Below are 16,226 nucleotides of genomic sequence, written 5' to 3'. Positions count from 1 at the left end.
GAAGGGCCTTGGAACATCTCATCATGTTAAAGGCGCTATTCAAAGATAACTGGCTATTTTTGTCACTCTCCTCCTCTGCTTCTAATTCTAATTCAGTGCTTCCAAGTCTGGAATGGCAAGCTGGGGAAGAAGTCTTGCCAAGCCAGTTTTAGCCTGATGCATCATCTCAAGTTCCAGGTTGGATAAGAGGTCTGCCTCAGGCAACATTTTTGGTCATAGTTAGGGTAAGAGATCCATCCAAGCCCACAAGGGGATCTGGCAAAATCTGCAAAGCAACACTGCAAACCAGCATCGTGGGGTTCCATCAATACCGACACATTATTACCTAGTTAACAACGCTTCTATACCTGCAATTTTGCTTCCCTCCTACCTGCGTTTCATGCATCTTCCTAATTATCCTGGAGTTTAACAAAATATTTAATAAGACTAACTATATAATCAAATGAGTATATAGTTATGATCAAGGCCATTAACAATTGTGGCACTATGTGTTGAGTTTGATCCCTTGTACTTGTACCGGTGCCATATTATATTATTATATTATTAGCATTGTGCAGGTCAAGGATCGGAGGTGGAGGAGCAGTCTCTGTCAGCGAGAGAACCTGAGAACATCTCAGACACTCAGAAGGTAAGAAGGTAAGTAAGTGATTTTTACTTTTATACCTTTTTTCAAATTGTGTGTGTCGGGGGGAAACTGAAGTGACATCACAGAAAAGCTGTGACCTGAGTGGCTGGTTGGGATTCTAACCTAAATTAAAAAAAAAAAAAAAAATTTGAGTATTTGGGAACTAATTAAACATAATAACTTAATTATAATTTAGAGGATATCTAAGCCAGAGATCGGAGAATATTATAGTTAGCTATCGCATTTCTATTAGAAATCTAGTGCTAGGAAACAGATAGTTGACAGTAACTTTGCAATTTTAAAAAAAAGTATTTAAAAAAAAGACAAATTTTAATTTTAATTAATTGACGCAATGTCAGTTAGAGGGGTGCTGTGCTCTGACTGTGAGATGTGGCAGGTCCGGGAGGCTTCCAGCGTCCCGGATGGCTTCATCTGCAGAAAGTGCACCCAACTGCAGCTCCTCACAGACCGCATGGTTCGGTTGGAGCAGCAATTGGATGCACTTAGGAGCATGCAGGTGGCGGAAAGCGTCATAGATCGCAGTTATGTAAATGTGGTCACACCCAAGGTGCAGGCAGAGAAATGGGTGACCACCAGAAAGGGCAGGCAGTCAGTGCAGGAATCCCCTGTGGTTGTCCCCCTCTCGAACAGATATACCCCTTTGGATACTGTCGGGGGGGATAGCCTATCAGGGGAAAACAGCAGCAGCCAGAGCAGTGGCACCACTGCTGGCTCTGATGTTCAGAAGGGAGGGTCAAAGCGCAGAAGAGTAATAGTAATAGGGGACTCTATAGTCAGGGGCACAGATAGGCGCTTCTGTGGACGTGAAAGAGACTCCAGGATGGTATGTTGCCTCCCTGGTGCCAGGGTCCAGGATGTCTCCGAACGGGTAGAGGGAATCCTGAAGGGGGAGGGCAAACAGGCAGAGGTCGTTGTACATATTGGTACTAACGACATAGGCAGGAAGGGGCATGAGGTCCTGCAGCAGGAGTTCAGGGAGCTAGGCAGAAAGTTAAAAGACAGGACCTCGAGGGTTGTAATCTCGGGATTACTCCCTGTGCCACGTGCCAGTGAGGCTAGAAATAGGAAGATAGAGCAGACAAACACGTGGCTAAACAGCTGGTGTAGGAGGGAGGGTTTCCGTTATCTGGACCACTGGGAGCTCTTCCGGGGCAGGTGTGACCTGTATAAGATGGACGGGTTGCATCTAAACCGGAGAGGCATAAATATCCTGGCCGCGAGGTTTGCTAGTGTCACACGGGAGGGTTTAAACTAGTATGGCAGGGGGGTGGGCACGGGAGCAATAGGTCAGAAGGTGAGAGCATTGAGGGAGAACTAGGGAATAGGGACAGTGTGGCTCTGAGGCAGAGCAGACGGGGAGAAGTTGCTGAACACAGCGGGTCTGGTGGCCTGAAGTGCATATGTTTTAATGCAAGGAGCATTACGGGTAAGGCAGATGAACTTAGAGCTTGGATTACTACTTGGAACTATGATGTTGTTGCCATTACAGAGACCTGGTTGAGGGAAGGGCAGGATTGGCAGCTAAACGTTCCAGGATTTAGATGTTTCAGGCGGGATAGAGGGGGATGTAAAAGGGGAGGCGGAGTTGCGCTACTTGTTCGGGAGAATATCACAGCTATACTGCGAGAGGACACCTCCGAGGGCAGTGAGGCTATATGGGTAGAAATCAGGAATAAGAAGGGTGCAGTCACAATGTTGGGGGTATACTACAGGCCTCCCAACAGCCAGCGGGAGATGGAGGAGCAGATAGGTAGACAGATTTTGGAAAAGAGTAAAAACAACAGGGTTGTGGTGATGGGAGACTTCAACTTCCCCAATATTGACTGGGACTCACTTAGTGCCAGGGGCTTAGACGGGGCGGAGTTTGTAAGGAGCATCCAGGAGGGCTTCTTAAAACAAATATGTAAACAGTCCAACTAGGGAAGGGGCGGTACTGGACCTGGTATTGGGGAATGAGCCCGGCCAGGTGGTAGATGTTTCAGTAGGGGAGCATTTCGGTAACAGTGACCACAATTCAGTAAGTTTTAAAGTACTGGTGGACAAGGATAAGAGTGGTCCGAGGATGAATGTGCTAAATTGGGGGAAGGCTAATTATAACAATATTAGGCGGGAACTGAAGAACATAGATTGGGGGCGGATGTTTGAGGGCAAATCAACATCTGACATGTGGGAGGCTTTCAAGTGTCAGTTGAAAGGAATACAGGACAGGCATGTTCCTGTGAGGAAGAAAGATAAATACGGCAATTTTCGGGAACCTTGGATGACGAGTGATATTGTAGGCCTCGTCAAAAAGAAAAAGGAGGCATTTGTCAGGGCTAAAAGGCTGGGAACAGACGAAGCCTGTGTGGCATATAAGGAAAGTAGGAAGGAACTTAAGCAAGGAGTCAGGAGGGCTAGAAGGGGTCATGAAAAGTCATTGGCAAATAGGGTTAAGGAAAATCCCAAGGCTTTTTACACGTACATAAAAAGCAAGAGGGTAGCCAGGGAAAGGGTTGGCCCACTGAAGGATAGGCAAGGGAATCTATGTGTGGAGCCAGAGGAAATGGGCGAGGTACTAAATGAATACTTTGCATCAGTATTCACCAAAGAGAAGGAATTGGTAGATGTTGAGTCTGGAGAAGGGGGTGTAGATAGCCTGGGTCACATTGTGATCCAAAAAGACGAGGTGTTGGGTGTCTTAAAAAATATTAAGGTAGATAAGTCCCCAGGGCCGGATGGGATCTACCCCAGAATACTGAAGGAGGCTGGAGAGGAAATTGCTGAGGCCTTGACAGAAATCTTTGGATCCTCGCTGTCTTCAGGGGATGTCCCGGAGGACTGGAGAATAGCCAATGTTGTTCCTCTGTTTAAGAAGGGTAGCAAGGATAATCCCGGGAACTACAGGCCGGTGAGCCTTACTTCAGTGGTAGGGAAATTACTGGAGAGAATTCTTCGAGACAGGATCTACTCCCATTTGGAAGCAAATGGACGTATTAGTGAGAGGCAGCACGGTTTTGTGAAGGGAAGGTCGTGTCTCACTAACTTGATAGAGTTTTTCGAGGAGGTCACTAAGATGATTGATGCAGGTAGGGCAGTAGATGTTGTCTATATGGACTTCAGTAAGGCCTTTGACAAGGTCCCTCATGGTAGACTAGTACAAAAGGTGAAGTCACACGGGATCAGGGGTGAACTGGCAAGGTGGATACAGAACTGGCTAGGCCATAGAAGGCAGAGGGTAGCAATGGAGGGATGCTTTTCTCATTGGAGGGCTGTGACCAGTGGTGTTCCACAGGGATCAGTGCTGGGACCTTTGCTCTTTGTAGTATATATAAATGATTTGGAGGAAAATGTAACTGGTCTGATTAGTAAGTTTGCAGACGACACAAAGGTTGATGGAATTGCGGATAGCGATGAGGACTGAGGATACAGCAGGATTTAGATTGTCTGGAGACTTGGGCGGAGAGATGGCAGATGGAGTTTAATCCGGACAAATGTGAGGTAATGCATTTTGGAAGGGCTAATGCAGGTAGGGAATATACAGTGAATGGTAGAACCCTCAAGAGTATTGAAAGTCAAAGAGATCTAGGAGTACAGGTCCACAGGTCATTGAAAGGGGCAACACAGGTGGAGAAGGTAGTCAAGAAGGCATACGGCATGCTTGCCTTCATTGGCCGGGGCATTGAGTATAGGAATTGGCAAGTCATGTTGCAGCTGTATAGAACCTTAGTTAGGCGACACTTGGAGTATAGTGTTCAATTCTGGTCGCCACACTACCAGAAGGATGTGGAGGCTTTAGAGAGGGTGCAGAAGAGATTTACCAGAATGTTGCCTGGTATGGAGGGCATAAGCTATGAGGAGCGATTGAATAAACTCGGTTTGTTCTCACTGGAACGAAGGAGGTTGAGGGGCGACCTGATAGAGGTATACAAAATTATGAGGGGCATAGACAGAGTGGATAGTCAGGGGCTTTTCCCCAGGGTAGAGGGGTCAATTACTAGGGGGCATAGGTTTAAGGTGAGAGGGGCAAAGTTTAGAGTAGATGTACGAGGCAAGTTTTTTACGCAGAGGGTAGTGGGTGCCTGGAACTCACTACCGGAGGAGGTAGTGGAAGTAGGGACGATAGGGACATTTAAGGGGCATCTTGACAAATATATGAATAGGATGGGAATAGAAGGATACGGACCCAGGAAGTGTAGAAGATTGTAGTTTAGTCGGGCAGTATGGTCGGCACGGGCTTGGAGGGCCGAAGGGCCTGTTCCTGTGCTGTACATTTCTTTGTTCTTTGTACTTGATGAACTAACTCACCAATCACTTTCATCTGTCTAAATGAGGATCCTTTTATTGTGTCACGTGTGACAAGATGGCAATCTGATACAGAGCACATTACCATGGAGTCTTGCTACTCTTCTGGAACTTATACCTAGCACTGACCAATTCCATATACATCTTATCAACCTCTCAATCTTCTTCTGAAGATGGCCGGATGTGTCTCCCTTTGTCTGCCCCGTCTAAGCCCCTGGCACTAAGTGAGTCCCAGTCAATATTGGGGAAGTTGAAGTCTCCCATCACCACAACCCTGTTGTTTTTACTCTTTTCCAAAATCTGTCTACCTATCTGCTCCTCCATCTCCCGCTGGCTGTTGGGAGGCCTGTAGTATACCCCCAACATTGTGACTGCACCCTTCTTATTCCTGATTTCTACCCATATAGCCTCACTGCCCTCGGAGGTGTCCTCTCGCAGTATAGCTGTGATATTCTCCCTAACCAGTAGCGCAACTCCGCCACCCCATTTACATCCCCCTCTATCCCACCTGAAACATCTAAATCCTGGAACGTTTAGCTGCCAATCCTTCCCTTCCCTCAACCATGTCTCTGTAATGGCAACAACATCATAGTTCCAAGTACTAATCCAAGCTTGAAGTTCATCTGCCTTACCCGTAATACTTCTTGCATTAAAACATATGCACTTCAGGCCACCAGACCCGGTGTTCAGCAACTTCTCCCGGTCTGCTCTGCCTCAGAGCCACACTGTCCCTATTCCCTAGTTCTCCCTCAATGCTCTCACCTTCTGACCTATTGCTCCCGTGCCCACCCCCCTGCCATACTAGTTTAAACCCTCCCGTGTGACACTAGCAAACCTCATGGCCAGGATATTTATGCCTCTCCAGTTTAGATGCAACCCGTCCATCTTATATAGGTCACACCTGCCCCGGAAGAGCTCCCAGTGTCCCAGTGGTCCAGATAACGGAAACCCTCCCTCCTACACCAGCTGTTTAGCCACGTGTTTAGCTGATCTATCTTCCTATTTCTAGCCTCACTGGCACAGGGAGTAATCCCGAGATTACAACCCTCGAGGTCCTGTCTTTTAACTTTCTGCCTAGCTCCCTGAACTCCTGCTGCAGGACCTCATGCCCCTTCCTGCCTATGTCGTTAGTACCAATATGTACAACGACCTCTGACTGTTTGCCCTCCCCCTTCAGGATGCCCTCTACCCGTTCGGAGACATCCTGGACCCTGGCACCAGGGAGGCAACATACCATCCTGGAGTCTCTTTCATGTCCACAGAAGCGCCTATCTGTGCCCCTGACTATAGAGTCCCCTATTACTATTGCTCTTCTGCGCTTTGACCCTCCCTTCTGAACATCAGAGCCAGCAGTGGTGCCACTGCTCTGGCTGCTGCTGTTTTCCCCTGATAGGCTATCCCCCCCTGACAGTATCCAAAGGGGTATACCTGTTCGAGAAGGGGACAACCACAGGGGATTCCTGCACTGACTGCCTGCCCTTTCCGGTGGTCACCCATTTCTCTGCCTGCACCTTGGGTGTGACCACATTTATATAACTGCGATCTATGACGCTTTCCGCCACCTGCATGCTCCTAAGTGCATCCAATTGCTGCTCCAACCGAACCATGCGGTCTGTAAGGAGCTCCAGTTGGGTGCACTTTCTGCAGATGAAGCCATCCGGGATGCTGGAAGCCTCACGGACCTGCCACATCTCACAGTCAGAGCACTGCACCGCTCTAACTGACATTGCGTCAATTAATTAGTATATTAAAATTAAAAGTTTAAAAACTGTTTCCTAGCACTAGATTTCTACTATAAATGTGAAAGCTAAATATAGTACTCTCCCATCTCTGGCTTAGATACCCCTCTAAATTATAATTAAGTAATTATGTTTAATTAGTTACCAATGCTTAATTTTTTTAATTTAGTGTAGATTCCCAACCAGCCACTCAGGTCACAGCTTTTCTGTGATGTCACTTCAGTTTCCCCACCCCCCCACACACACAATTTGAAAAGGTAATAAATGTAAAAATGAGTAAAAATCACTTACTTACCTTCTGAGGGTCTTAGATGTTCTCAGGTTCTCTCCCTGACAGAGACTGCTCCTCCTCCTCCGAACGGCTCCCGAAACTAGGCCACGATCTTTTTAAATCTCCGCTCCGACTCGCAGCTCCCGCTCTTTTTAAATCTCCGCTCCGACTCGCAGCTCCCGCGCTTTTTAAATCTCCGCTCCGACTTGCAGCTCCCGTGCTTTTTAAATCTCCCCTCCGACTCGCAGCTCCCGCTCTTTTTAAATCTCCGCTCCAACTCGCAGCTCCCGCTCTTTTTAAATCTCCGCTCCGACTCGCAGCTCCCGCGCTTTTTAAATCTCCGCTCCGACTTGCAGCTCCCACGCTTTTTAAATCTCCGCTCCGACTCGGAGCTCCTGCGCTTTTTAAATCTCCCGGCTGTCTCTCCTCCCGCGCTGTTTTCCACTGTTCAGGCTGTCTCTCCTCCCGCGCTGTTTTCAATGTCCTGGTTCACTCTCCTCTCGCGCGGTTTTCAATGTCCCGGCTCTCTCTCCTCCCGCCCTGTTTTTAATGTCCCGGCTCTCTCTCCTCTCGCACTGTTTTCACTGTCCCGGCTCTCTCTCCTCTCGCGCTGTTTTCAATGTCCCGGCTCTCTCTCCTCCCGCGCTGTTTTCAATGTCCCGGCTCTCTCTCCTCCCGCGCTGTTTGTTGGAGACATAGCTTTAAGCATCGGAAGTGAGGAACTCAAAAGTTGCAAAACTGTGCTGTGAAGATTTAAATTTTGAAAATAACTCAGACTTTATGGCACCCGCACATGGAGGAATTTAGTTTGATTGGTTGGTTGGTGGCCAATGTGGTGGCCAGGGTCTGTATTCTGCCCGGCAACAGACAATGATTGGGTCTTGCTAGGTGGGTTTTTCAGAGAACCCAGGAGAAAGCTCTGGACGTTGTGGGGAGAGGCTGTGTCTTGCTCTCTCTCTCTTTAGTGGTTGACTATTTAATTATTAGTCATTGTTATTAATAAAAATTAATTGTGTTTAAATTTACAAACCTGATGACTGTAGTTATTGTGCAGTCAAAGACCAAAGACTTTGGGTATTTACATTTTTTTTTAGCTAATTTCAACTGTGTTGCGACTCCGGGTCAAGTGGAGCTGGAAGTGACCGCACACTAGTCCAGGGTGTCGTAACAGTACCCTGAATAGTGTTGCGCTTCTTGCATGTTGCATTCATTCAAGCAAGCAGAGGGTATATCATTACAGACCTGTCTTGCAGATGGTACAGAGACTTTGGGGAGTTAAGAGACAACTACTTGCTACAGAATAGCTTGCTTCCTTGTGACCACAGCATTTAGATGATATCAGGTTTTTGGTCAGCGGTAACCACATTCTGGAATGTGGATAATAGGAATCTTTGCAATAGTAATGCCATTGAGTGTGAAAGGAGGGGATTCTGCTCAATTGGCCTAAACAAGGACCTGACAGTAGTCACAACTACAAACACTGTGAGGGTTTTGACATAAGTGCATGAGTGACAGGTAAATCCGTGAGGACGAGCCCCATAGGTTATACCCTCATGTTTGTTCTCTCACCACCTGATGTATGTCAAATTTGGTAAATCTGCCCTTCTGGGCAGCACAGTCAGTGGTGATACTACCGAGTCACACTCCAGAGCACTTTGTGTGTCCTTTCTACCCTGGGAGCTTCAAATCTTGCTCCACATCAGCTGAGAGGAGGTTAGTAACTTTTACATGTCCAGAAACAATGTTGAGGACTTCCAGGGTGACCAGAGCTGGAAGGTGGGATTAGACTGGATAACTCATTTCAGTTGTCATAGAATGGCCTCCTTCTTGTTCCATACAACGTTGTGTTTTTACATGGCTCAACTATATTCCCAATTTCCGAACCAAAACTCTATGAAAGTACTTGGATTAATACATAATTAGCTTTAAAGATAAACTACTTCCTTTAAACAAATTCACCTTTGAGAAGTAAAATATAACTTTGAACCCCTGACATAAATTGTTACAAAATTAAGGAAATTGTCAGCTGTTTTGTTGCAGAAAGTTTTAACAAGCAGTAAACAAGTTTTTTTTCTCCCTGCTTCTAGGGAGGCAATCATTTTTAGCTGATTAAGGAAATTCATGAAGGCAAATGAATTTTATCAAGGGCTGCAATTTTGTGTGATGCGGTCAAAATATGAGGAGAATTGTAGCCACCTAAATTGGCCAACTCCCGATTTAAAATGGTGAACGGCAAAGGCTGATGGGAAAGTCAGCCAACAAGACAGAAACCGGCAGGTGCAGGTTTGTTGTGTATTAAAACTCTGCAAAAGGTCAGACAACATCGATACCAGCGACCATCACCAATACAATGTAGCAGCCATCTGCATACTGATGAGCAATCCCCGGGAACAATAAGTAACATTGTGGACACACAAAGCAAAGCCAGACTCCTCAGCGCCAGCAGGAGCCAACACAAAGGAGGTGAACGAGCACCTCAAGACCGCCCATCGATCAGGGAACCGCTCCAGTATTGGAGAAATCGAAACAAGCGATTGGGACCAGGTACAGGGTCCGCCCCGAAAGGCGGGAAGCCCACGGGGACGATAAGAGTTAAGCCACAAGTTCAAATCGCTCTCTTCACCTCTTCGTCCTGCCCGGGTCACCCAGCAACACAAACCAACATTGACCGTGACCGGTGCAGTGACCACCGAACGAAGTAAGTCTTAATTCAACGCTCGCTACGAGATAGGCGCTCCTAGCTACCAATCCGTACCAACTTCGAATCCCGCAGACTCAGAACCCGAACGAAAGGCCATTTGTTCCCCTGACCTGGTGGGCCAGTCCGAAGTTAAGTAGAGGCCTGTTAGTTGTAGAAGTAGCTTAGACGTAGAATTTGTGCATGAGTAGCGACTACTGTGTATAATAAATGTGCTTTGATTTGAATCTTACTCATCGGTGTATTGAGTTATTGATCATTACTCGGACTTGAACCTCGTGGCGGTATCATAAAGATACCTGGCGACTTGAGAGCAAAGGTAATAAAACAGAGCAATTGAACCAAGGAGAAAGTTAGCAACAGAATGTCAACCAAATCATTTGGATTTGCCTGACTCGACAGGTTTTTTTAAAGCTGGGATACGAATTTACTTTTTATGCCTATAAAACTCTTTATGCTGCCCAGACCCTCTGAACCACCTCGGGGTATTTACCCAGCATGTCATAGAGACTCCTGGGGCCCATCTGAAAGACCCTTTACCAGTTGAACTGGAGGACTCTCAGCCAGTCTCTACCTAACAAGTTGGGAGCTGGCCCTTGCACCACCACCAAAGGAAGACGGACCGATGCTACCATCATGATCCCCACGATCTTCGATGGTTCCCCCATGTAGAGAGCCAACCTCACTCTGGTATCCCGCGATTGCAGTGGCAGGAGCCCCGTGCGAAGCCAGCGAAATGTGCAGAGATCTACAATGGAGTCATCATTTTGCCAGCCCATTTATGGCAGGGTGATAAGGAGCAAACTGAATGTGTTGAATTTGGGTCTACTTCAAGTAGTTTAGGAACTCTTGAGGTATGAACTGTGGTCCATTATCGCTCACCAGTTGTTCAGGGAAACTGAATCTGCTGAAGACTTCACCCAATTTCTCAATTGTTTTCTCCAATGACGTTGACTTTATGATGGCAACTTCAGGCCATTACGAGTTAGCATCGATTAATTTAATAAGCTAAGAAAGATCGAAGTTGGGTAACATTTTGAAGGGCTTTGACTTTCTAAGGTGATTTATGCATTCCCTGGGCACTGATAACATGACCGATATTCAATTGAAGATTAGAAAAATTCACAATTGTCTTTTTGGACTCAGCCCATAATCTTCAAATTTCTGGAGTGTAGCATCTGGATTACAGAGGCGTTATCCCCATCTTTCCCAGTAACCATGATGTTATCCAGGTGACACTGCACTCCGTCTAATCCACTTAAGATTTGGTCTATAGTTCGTTGGAACATCCCTGGTGGTGAAGTGATGTCAAATGGTAATCGTTTGTATCGAAATAACCCTTTGTGTCTCACAACTGTCAATAACTTGTGAATCCTGATCCATGTTCATTTGAAGATATGCTTGACTGAGGTCCATTTTACGGAAATGTTGGCCTCCAGCCAACCTAACAAATAAGTCATCAATAGGGGTACCAATTTAACACTGAGATGAGGAGGGATTTCTTCTCTTCGAGGGATGTGAGTTTTTGGAACTCCTAGCCACAGAGAGCTATGGGGGCCTTGTGTCCTGCAGGCACTCAGTGACATGCTTGACGCAGTGAGACAACATACCATCCCTGAGTAACATTTATGGCCACAGAAACACCGGTCTCTTCACCCAACTATTGAATCACCTACCACATTGCTCTTCCACGCTTCTTCTTCCTCCCGTGCAGCTGAGCCACCTGTGGTGCAATGGTCATGGCCCTACCTGCACTGCTCAAGGAACCATCACCTTTACCAATATCCAAAACAGAAATACGGTTAGTGACTGAGAGGGATACCTGCGTGGTCCTCCCAGCTGTCTGGCAGTCTCCCTTTTCCCCTATGCTTGTACTCCCTTAACCTGCATTATGACCACTTCCATAAATGTGTTATCCATGTAGTTCTCGGCCTCGCCGGTGCACCACAGTGACTCCTCCAGCTGTTGTTCGGGGGAGGGGGGAGCACCCGCGAAGGTTAGAACTTTTGGTCTGTGCTCAATGTTGAAAGAAGGCTGTTGGTGGAGGCAGGCACCCCGCCCACCTCTCCACCTGAGGCAGGTAAGTTTTCAGGCTTCTACCCACCCCTGAACTTCTTTTGTCAGGTTGAAAATTGAGCTGGTGGTAACTTACAGGACTCAATTTTGGCAAGTATGGTCAGACCGGGCTAAGCTGCACTAGCCCTACCATAAAGTTTCAGAGAGGTTGGTAAAGGCTGGAGTCTGGTGGGAAGGCCATCTGAGCAGTTTTATGTTTCCGCCCCCCCCACAACTGCGACCTACAAACACCAGCTGGAGAATGTAAACTTCTTCCCATAGAGTCACTGCAACACAGAACAAGGCCATTAATTCCATCAAGTCCATACCAGCTCTCTGCAGCAACCTAGTCAATCCCATTCCCCCTCTCCAACTCCGTGGCCTTGCACGATTATTTCCCTCAAGTGCCCATCCAATTTCTTTTTAAAGTAATTCATCATCTTCGCTTCCTGATGGGATGGATAAAGGGAATGGGGATGGTGGGTTTTTGGGTTAGGGCCTTCAGGTGGCAGTCGCCACTCAAGTAAGAAATGCGAGTGAACGGAAGTGAGGTGGCGGGCAATGGTGGTTATGGAGGGTGTGTTTGATCATGGACGAGGTGGGGGCCATCTTGAGTGGGCCCAATTCAGAGTGCAGGTGAGGGGGGAGCCCAAGAGTGATGATGGCGGACATAGGGGGGAGGGGAGGTGGAAGTTTCCGATGAGAGTCACAACATGGAATGTCCACCGGCTAAATGGACTAGTTATGCGTCCCCGAGTGTTCACACACTTGAAAGGTTTGTGTTCAGAGGTGATTTTCCTGCAGGAGATACACCTCAGGTGAAAGATGGGGTGAGGTGTTCCCGGTGAATGCAGCGGGGCGAGGGGGGGGGGGGGGGGGGGGGGGGGGGACCTGGGGGCACTGTCATTTAAAGTGGCAAGGGCATGGTTCCGATACCTGGGGATTCGGGTAACGCATGAGAAAGCCACAACGCATATGTGGAATTTGATGGGGTTGGTGGAAGAGGTTAAGGGGGACCTTAAAAGATGGGATGCGCTGCACCTGACATTGGTAGGAAGGGTGCAGCTAGTGAAGATGAACATACTGCCAAGATTCCCGTTTGTGTTTCAGTCCCTCCCAATTTTTCTCCCCAAGGCCTTTTTTCGGAAGTTAGATGCGTTAATCTCAGAATTTCTGTGTGTAGGGAAGGTGCCGAGGGTGAAGAGGGCTCTGTTGCAAAGGCAGAGGTGGGAAGGGGGGGCTGGCATCCCAAATTTGTTGCATTATTATTGGGCAGCGAATGTGGAGAAGACGAGATGGTGGGGGCAAATTGGGTCAGGTTAGAGGAGGAGTCTTGTAAGGGAACGCGCCTGAGGGCTCTGGTGATGACCCTGCTGCCATTCGCCCTGAGGAAGTAAACAAGGAGTCCGATGGTGGATTTGTTTATAAAAATGTGGAACCAGCTGAGGAGGCACTTTAAATTGGGTCACATATCAGTGATGGCTCCACTGTGTGGGAATCATAGGTTTACACGGAGGAGATGGATGGGATGTACAGGAGATGGACAGAGGAGGGGTTAGTGCAGGCGAGCGGCAAGTTTGCGGAAGGGAAGTTTGCTGGGCTAGAGGAGCTGCAGGTGAGGTTCGATCTACCAAGGAGGAGTGGGTTTAGATATTGGCACATGTAGGACATTGCGCGCAAGGAGCTGCCTTTGTTCCCTCAGGTGCCAAAGTATACGCTGTTGGAAAAAATGTGGCTCCCGGAGGAGTGGGGGGATGATAGGATTGGGAAGGTATATACAGGTCGTTGGGGAGCAGGGCACGGCCTTTGTGAAAGGATCAAGCGGAGGTGAAGGAGAAATTGGGAAGAGAAATACGATGGGGGTTTTGGTGTGAAGTAATATGCCATAAGACCAAGGAGCAGAATTATTCCATTTGGCCCATCGAGTCTGCTCCGTCATTCAATTATGGCCGATTCTCCTGCCTTCTCCCCATAACCCTTAATCACCTTACTAATCAAGAGCGAACTCAGCCCTCCTCCTGCGCAAGAATGAGTCTTATACAATTTAAGGTGGTGGACAGGGTCCACATGACTCGGGCCCAGATGAGTGTTTTTTTTCCGGGGGTAGCGGATGTCTGCAAGAGGTGTGGGAGTGGGCCGGCGAACCATGCCCATATTTTCTGGGGATGTGAGGAGTTGGAGAACTTTTGGGAGGCGGTGTTCGGGAACTTATCGAAAATTGTAGGGATTGATGGTGGTAATCTTTGGGATGTCATAGATGCTGGAGGGGAAGGGGGCCGATGTCGTGGCCTTCACCTCTTTGATTGCTCGCCGGCAGATACTTTTGAATTGGAGGTCGGCCATGCCACCGGGGGTTGCAGCAGGGTTGGGAGACTTGTACGAGTTTCTCAGGTTGGAGAAAATCAAATTTGCCTCAAGGAGGTCAGAGGAGGGCTTCACGGTATGGTGGAGGCCATTCATGGCTACATTTGAGGAGCTGTTTGTCACAGGGAAGAAGGGGAGAGGAAATAGGGAAAATAGCTGTATACTCTATTGTATGTCAGAGTCGTGTTATTATGTTGAAGATGTTTGGAATAAAATATCTTTTTTTAAAAGATAAGGAGGCCAAAACTGCACACAATACTCCAGGTGTGGTCTCACCGAGGCCTTGTACAGCTGCAGTAAGACATTCCTCTCGCAAAGAAGGCCATCATACCATTTGCCTTCCTAACTGCTTGCTGTACCTGCATATTTGTTTTCAGTGACTAGTGCACAAGACCATCCAGGTCTCTTTGTACGTCAACATTTCCCAATCTATCACTATTTAAATAGTGCGGGGAGAGGGTGACATGGACATTTAGTGATGGGGGAGGATGCTGCTCTGGGGTCAAGGGTTGGGGATGCTGGTCTATAATCTGTTCTAAAATATTTCCTCCCCTAAAGGATATAGTTGTATTTTTACAATAAGCTTCTCATTTGGACTATCAGTTTAAATCTCTGGATTACTGGGGAACAAAAACATTTCTCAGCTATACTCAGATATTCATTAAAGGATAAGGAAATTCCCACCAGTGTCCTAACAAATATATATTTTTTTAAATTTAGAGTACCCAATTAATTTTTTCCAATCAAGCGGCAACTTAGCGTGGCAAATTCATCTATCCTGCACATCTTTGGGTTGTGGGAGCGAAACCCATGCAAACACGGGGAGAATGTGCAAACTCCACACTGACAGTGACCCAGAGCCGGGATCCAACCTGGGACCCCGGCGCCGTGAGGCAGTAGTGCTAACCACTGCGCCACCGTGCTGCCCTACAAATATTTATTATTCAACTAATACAATTACAACAAATTTCTGGTCACCAATTGCAGTACTGATTTTGGGACCTTGCTGTATGCAAACTGACTGCCACATTTGCCTCCATCCATAATTTCAAAGGTTGGTTGTGAAGTATATTGGAAACTCCTGGGCATGTGCAAAGTTTTTCTTACATACAAGTTAGTGTACTTCAAAATAATTCATTGGATGTTCGGCATTTTGGGACTCGTCTGACAACACAAATTTAATCTGAATATTTTTAAAATGACAAGAGTTTGTCCAGCCGAGTCCTGAACTTTAACTGTGCATTTCAAACGGTAAGCATCCTCTTGAAAACGTACTTCTGTAATCTATTCCTACCTTTTTTGAGACAGACTTCACAGACAACATGCCCACAACTCGTCAGAGAAAATCTGCAGCCATTTGCTTTGGGTTGTTGAAAGCAGTAGTTACAAAAAATCCAGTCGGCCATGTTGCCCAGACAACCTACAAAGGAAAGTTTTGATTTTAAAATGTGTTTCTTTGACAAGAGGGGGAATATAATGAAACCAAGCAGGCTATAACAAATGAAAATATATTTAATGGAGTTGGGAACAAAGCAAGATTCTCTCTGATAAAATCTTATTTGGTAAAAACAATTGAAAATGTTTGCGATCCTCAAGGTTCAGGAACTTTTCATGTTGATTAATGCAAAGATGCTTCGAGTACAATGAAGTTTATGAAGGTAATCACAGCGACTTTTTGCACATATTACTGTCCCACAAATGTAATGAGATGGTCAGGATTTTATGGTTTATAGATTAGGGCTAATGTTCTGACCATGAGATTGCCATAAATGGCCTCAAAGGATGGGCAGTAGTCTTACCACCATGTTCACACCAATGATGCAGTAGGTGCCAATTTAGAAGGGTGTCCAACGGGCGACATGCTCTCAGGGTAGGTCCCATTTCATATGCAAACTGGGGTTCCAAACTGAAATAGGACACTGATTGTGAGATAAGAGTTATGAGGGGTAGACAGGAAAATGGAATGAGACCACAGCCAAATCAGCCATGATCTTTATCGAATGGTGGAGCAAGCGCGAAAAGCCAAATGGTCTGCTCTAGATCTTTAGTCGTCATGTTAGTTGGGCACTAGTTGGAGACTTTGCACTTCTCAATGCGGCAAATCTCAGACTCCAGGGGCTGGATTCTCAACAGCCCTTCGCCGAAATCGCGGCCGGCGCCTGGCAGAGAATC

The 16,226-nt window shown here is 46.9% G+C and overlaps 1 protein-coding gene across 4 annotated transcripts in view; it reads right to left on the bottom strand.

Annotated features, from left to right (window-relative positions):
- Positions 1–16,226, bottom strand: part of rnf212 (ring finger protein 212) — a 117,738-nt gene that overhangs the window by 98,272 nt on the left and 3,240 nt on the right. For all 4 annotated transcript variants that reach the window (XM_072497554.1, XM_072497556.1, XM_072497555.1 and 1 more), the window contains exon 2: positions 15,349–15,474. In XM_072497554.1, coding sequence (XP_072353655.1) covers positions 15,349–15,474 — 126 coding nt within the window. The remainder of the gene's footprint in view (positions 1–15,348; positions 15,475–16,226) is intronic.

Source organism: Scyliorhinus torazame, chromosome 3 (assembly GCF_047496885.1).
Source record: "Scyliorhinus torazame isolate Kashiwa2021f chromosome 3, sScyTor2.1, whole genome shotgun sequence".
Taxonomy (NCBI): domain Eukaryota; kingdom Metazoa; phylum Chordata; class Chondrichthyes; order Carcharhiniformes; family Scyliorhinidae; genus Scyliorhinus; species Scyliorhinus torazame.
The sequence above is the reverse complement of the archived record's forward strand: the minus strand, read 5'-3'. Positions and strand labels throughout refer to the sequence as shown.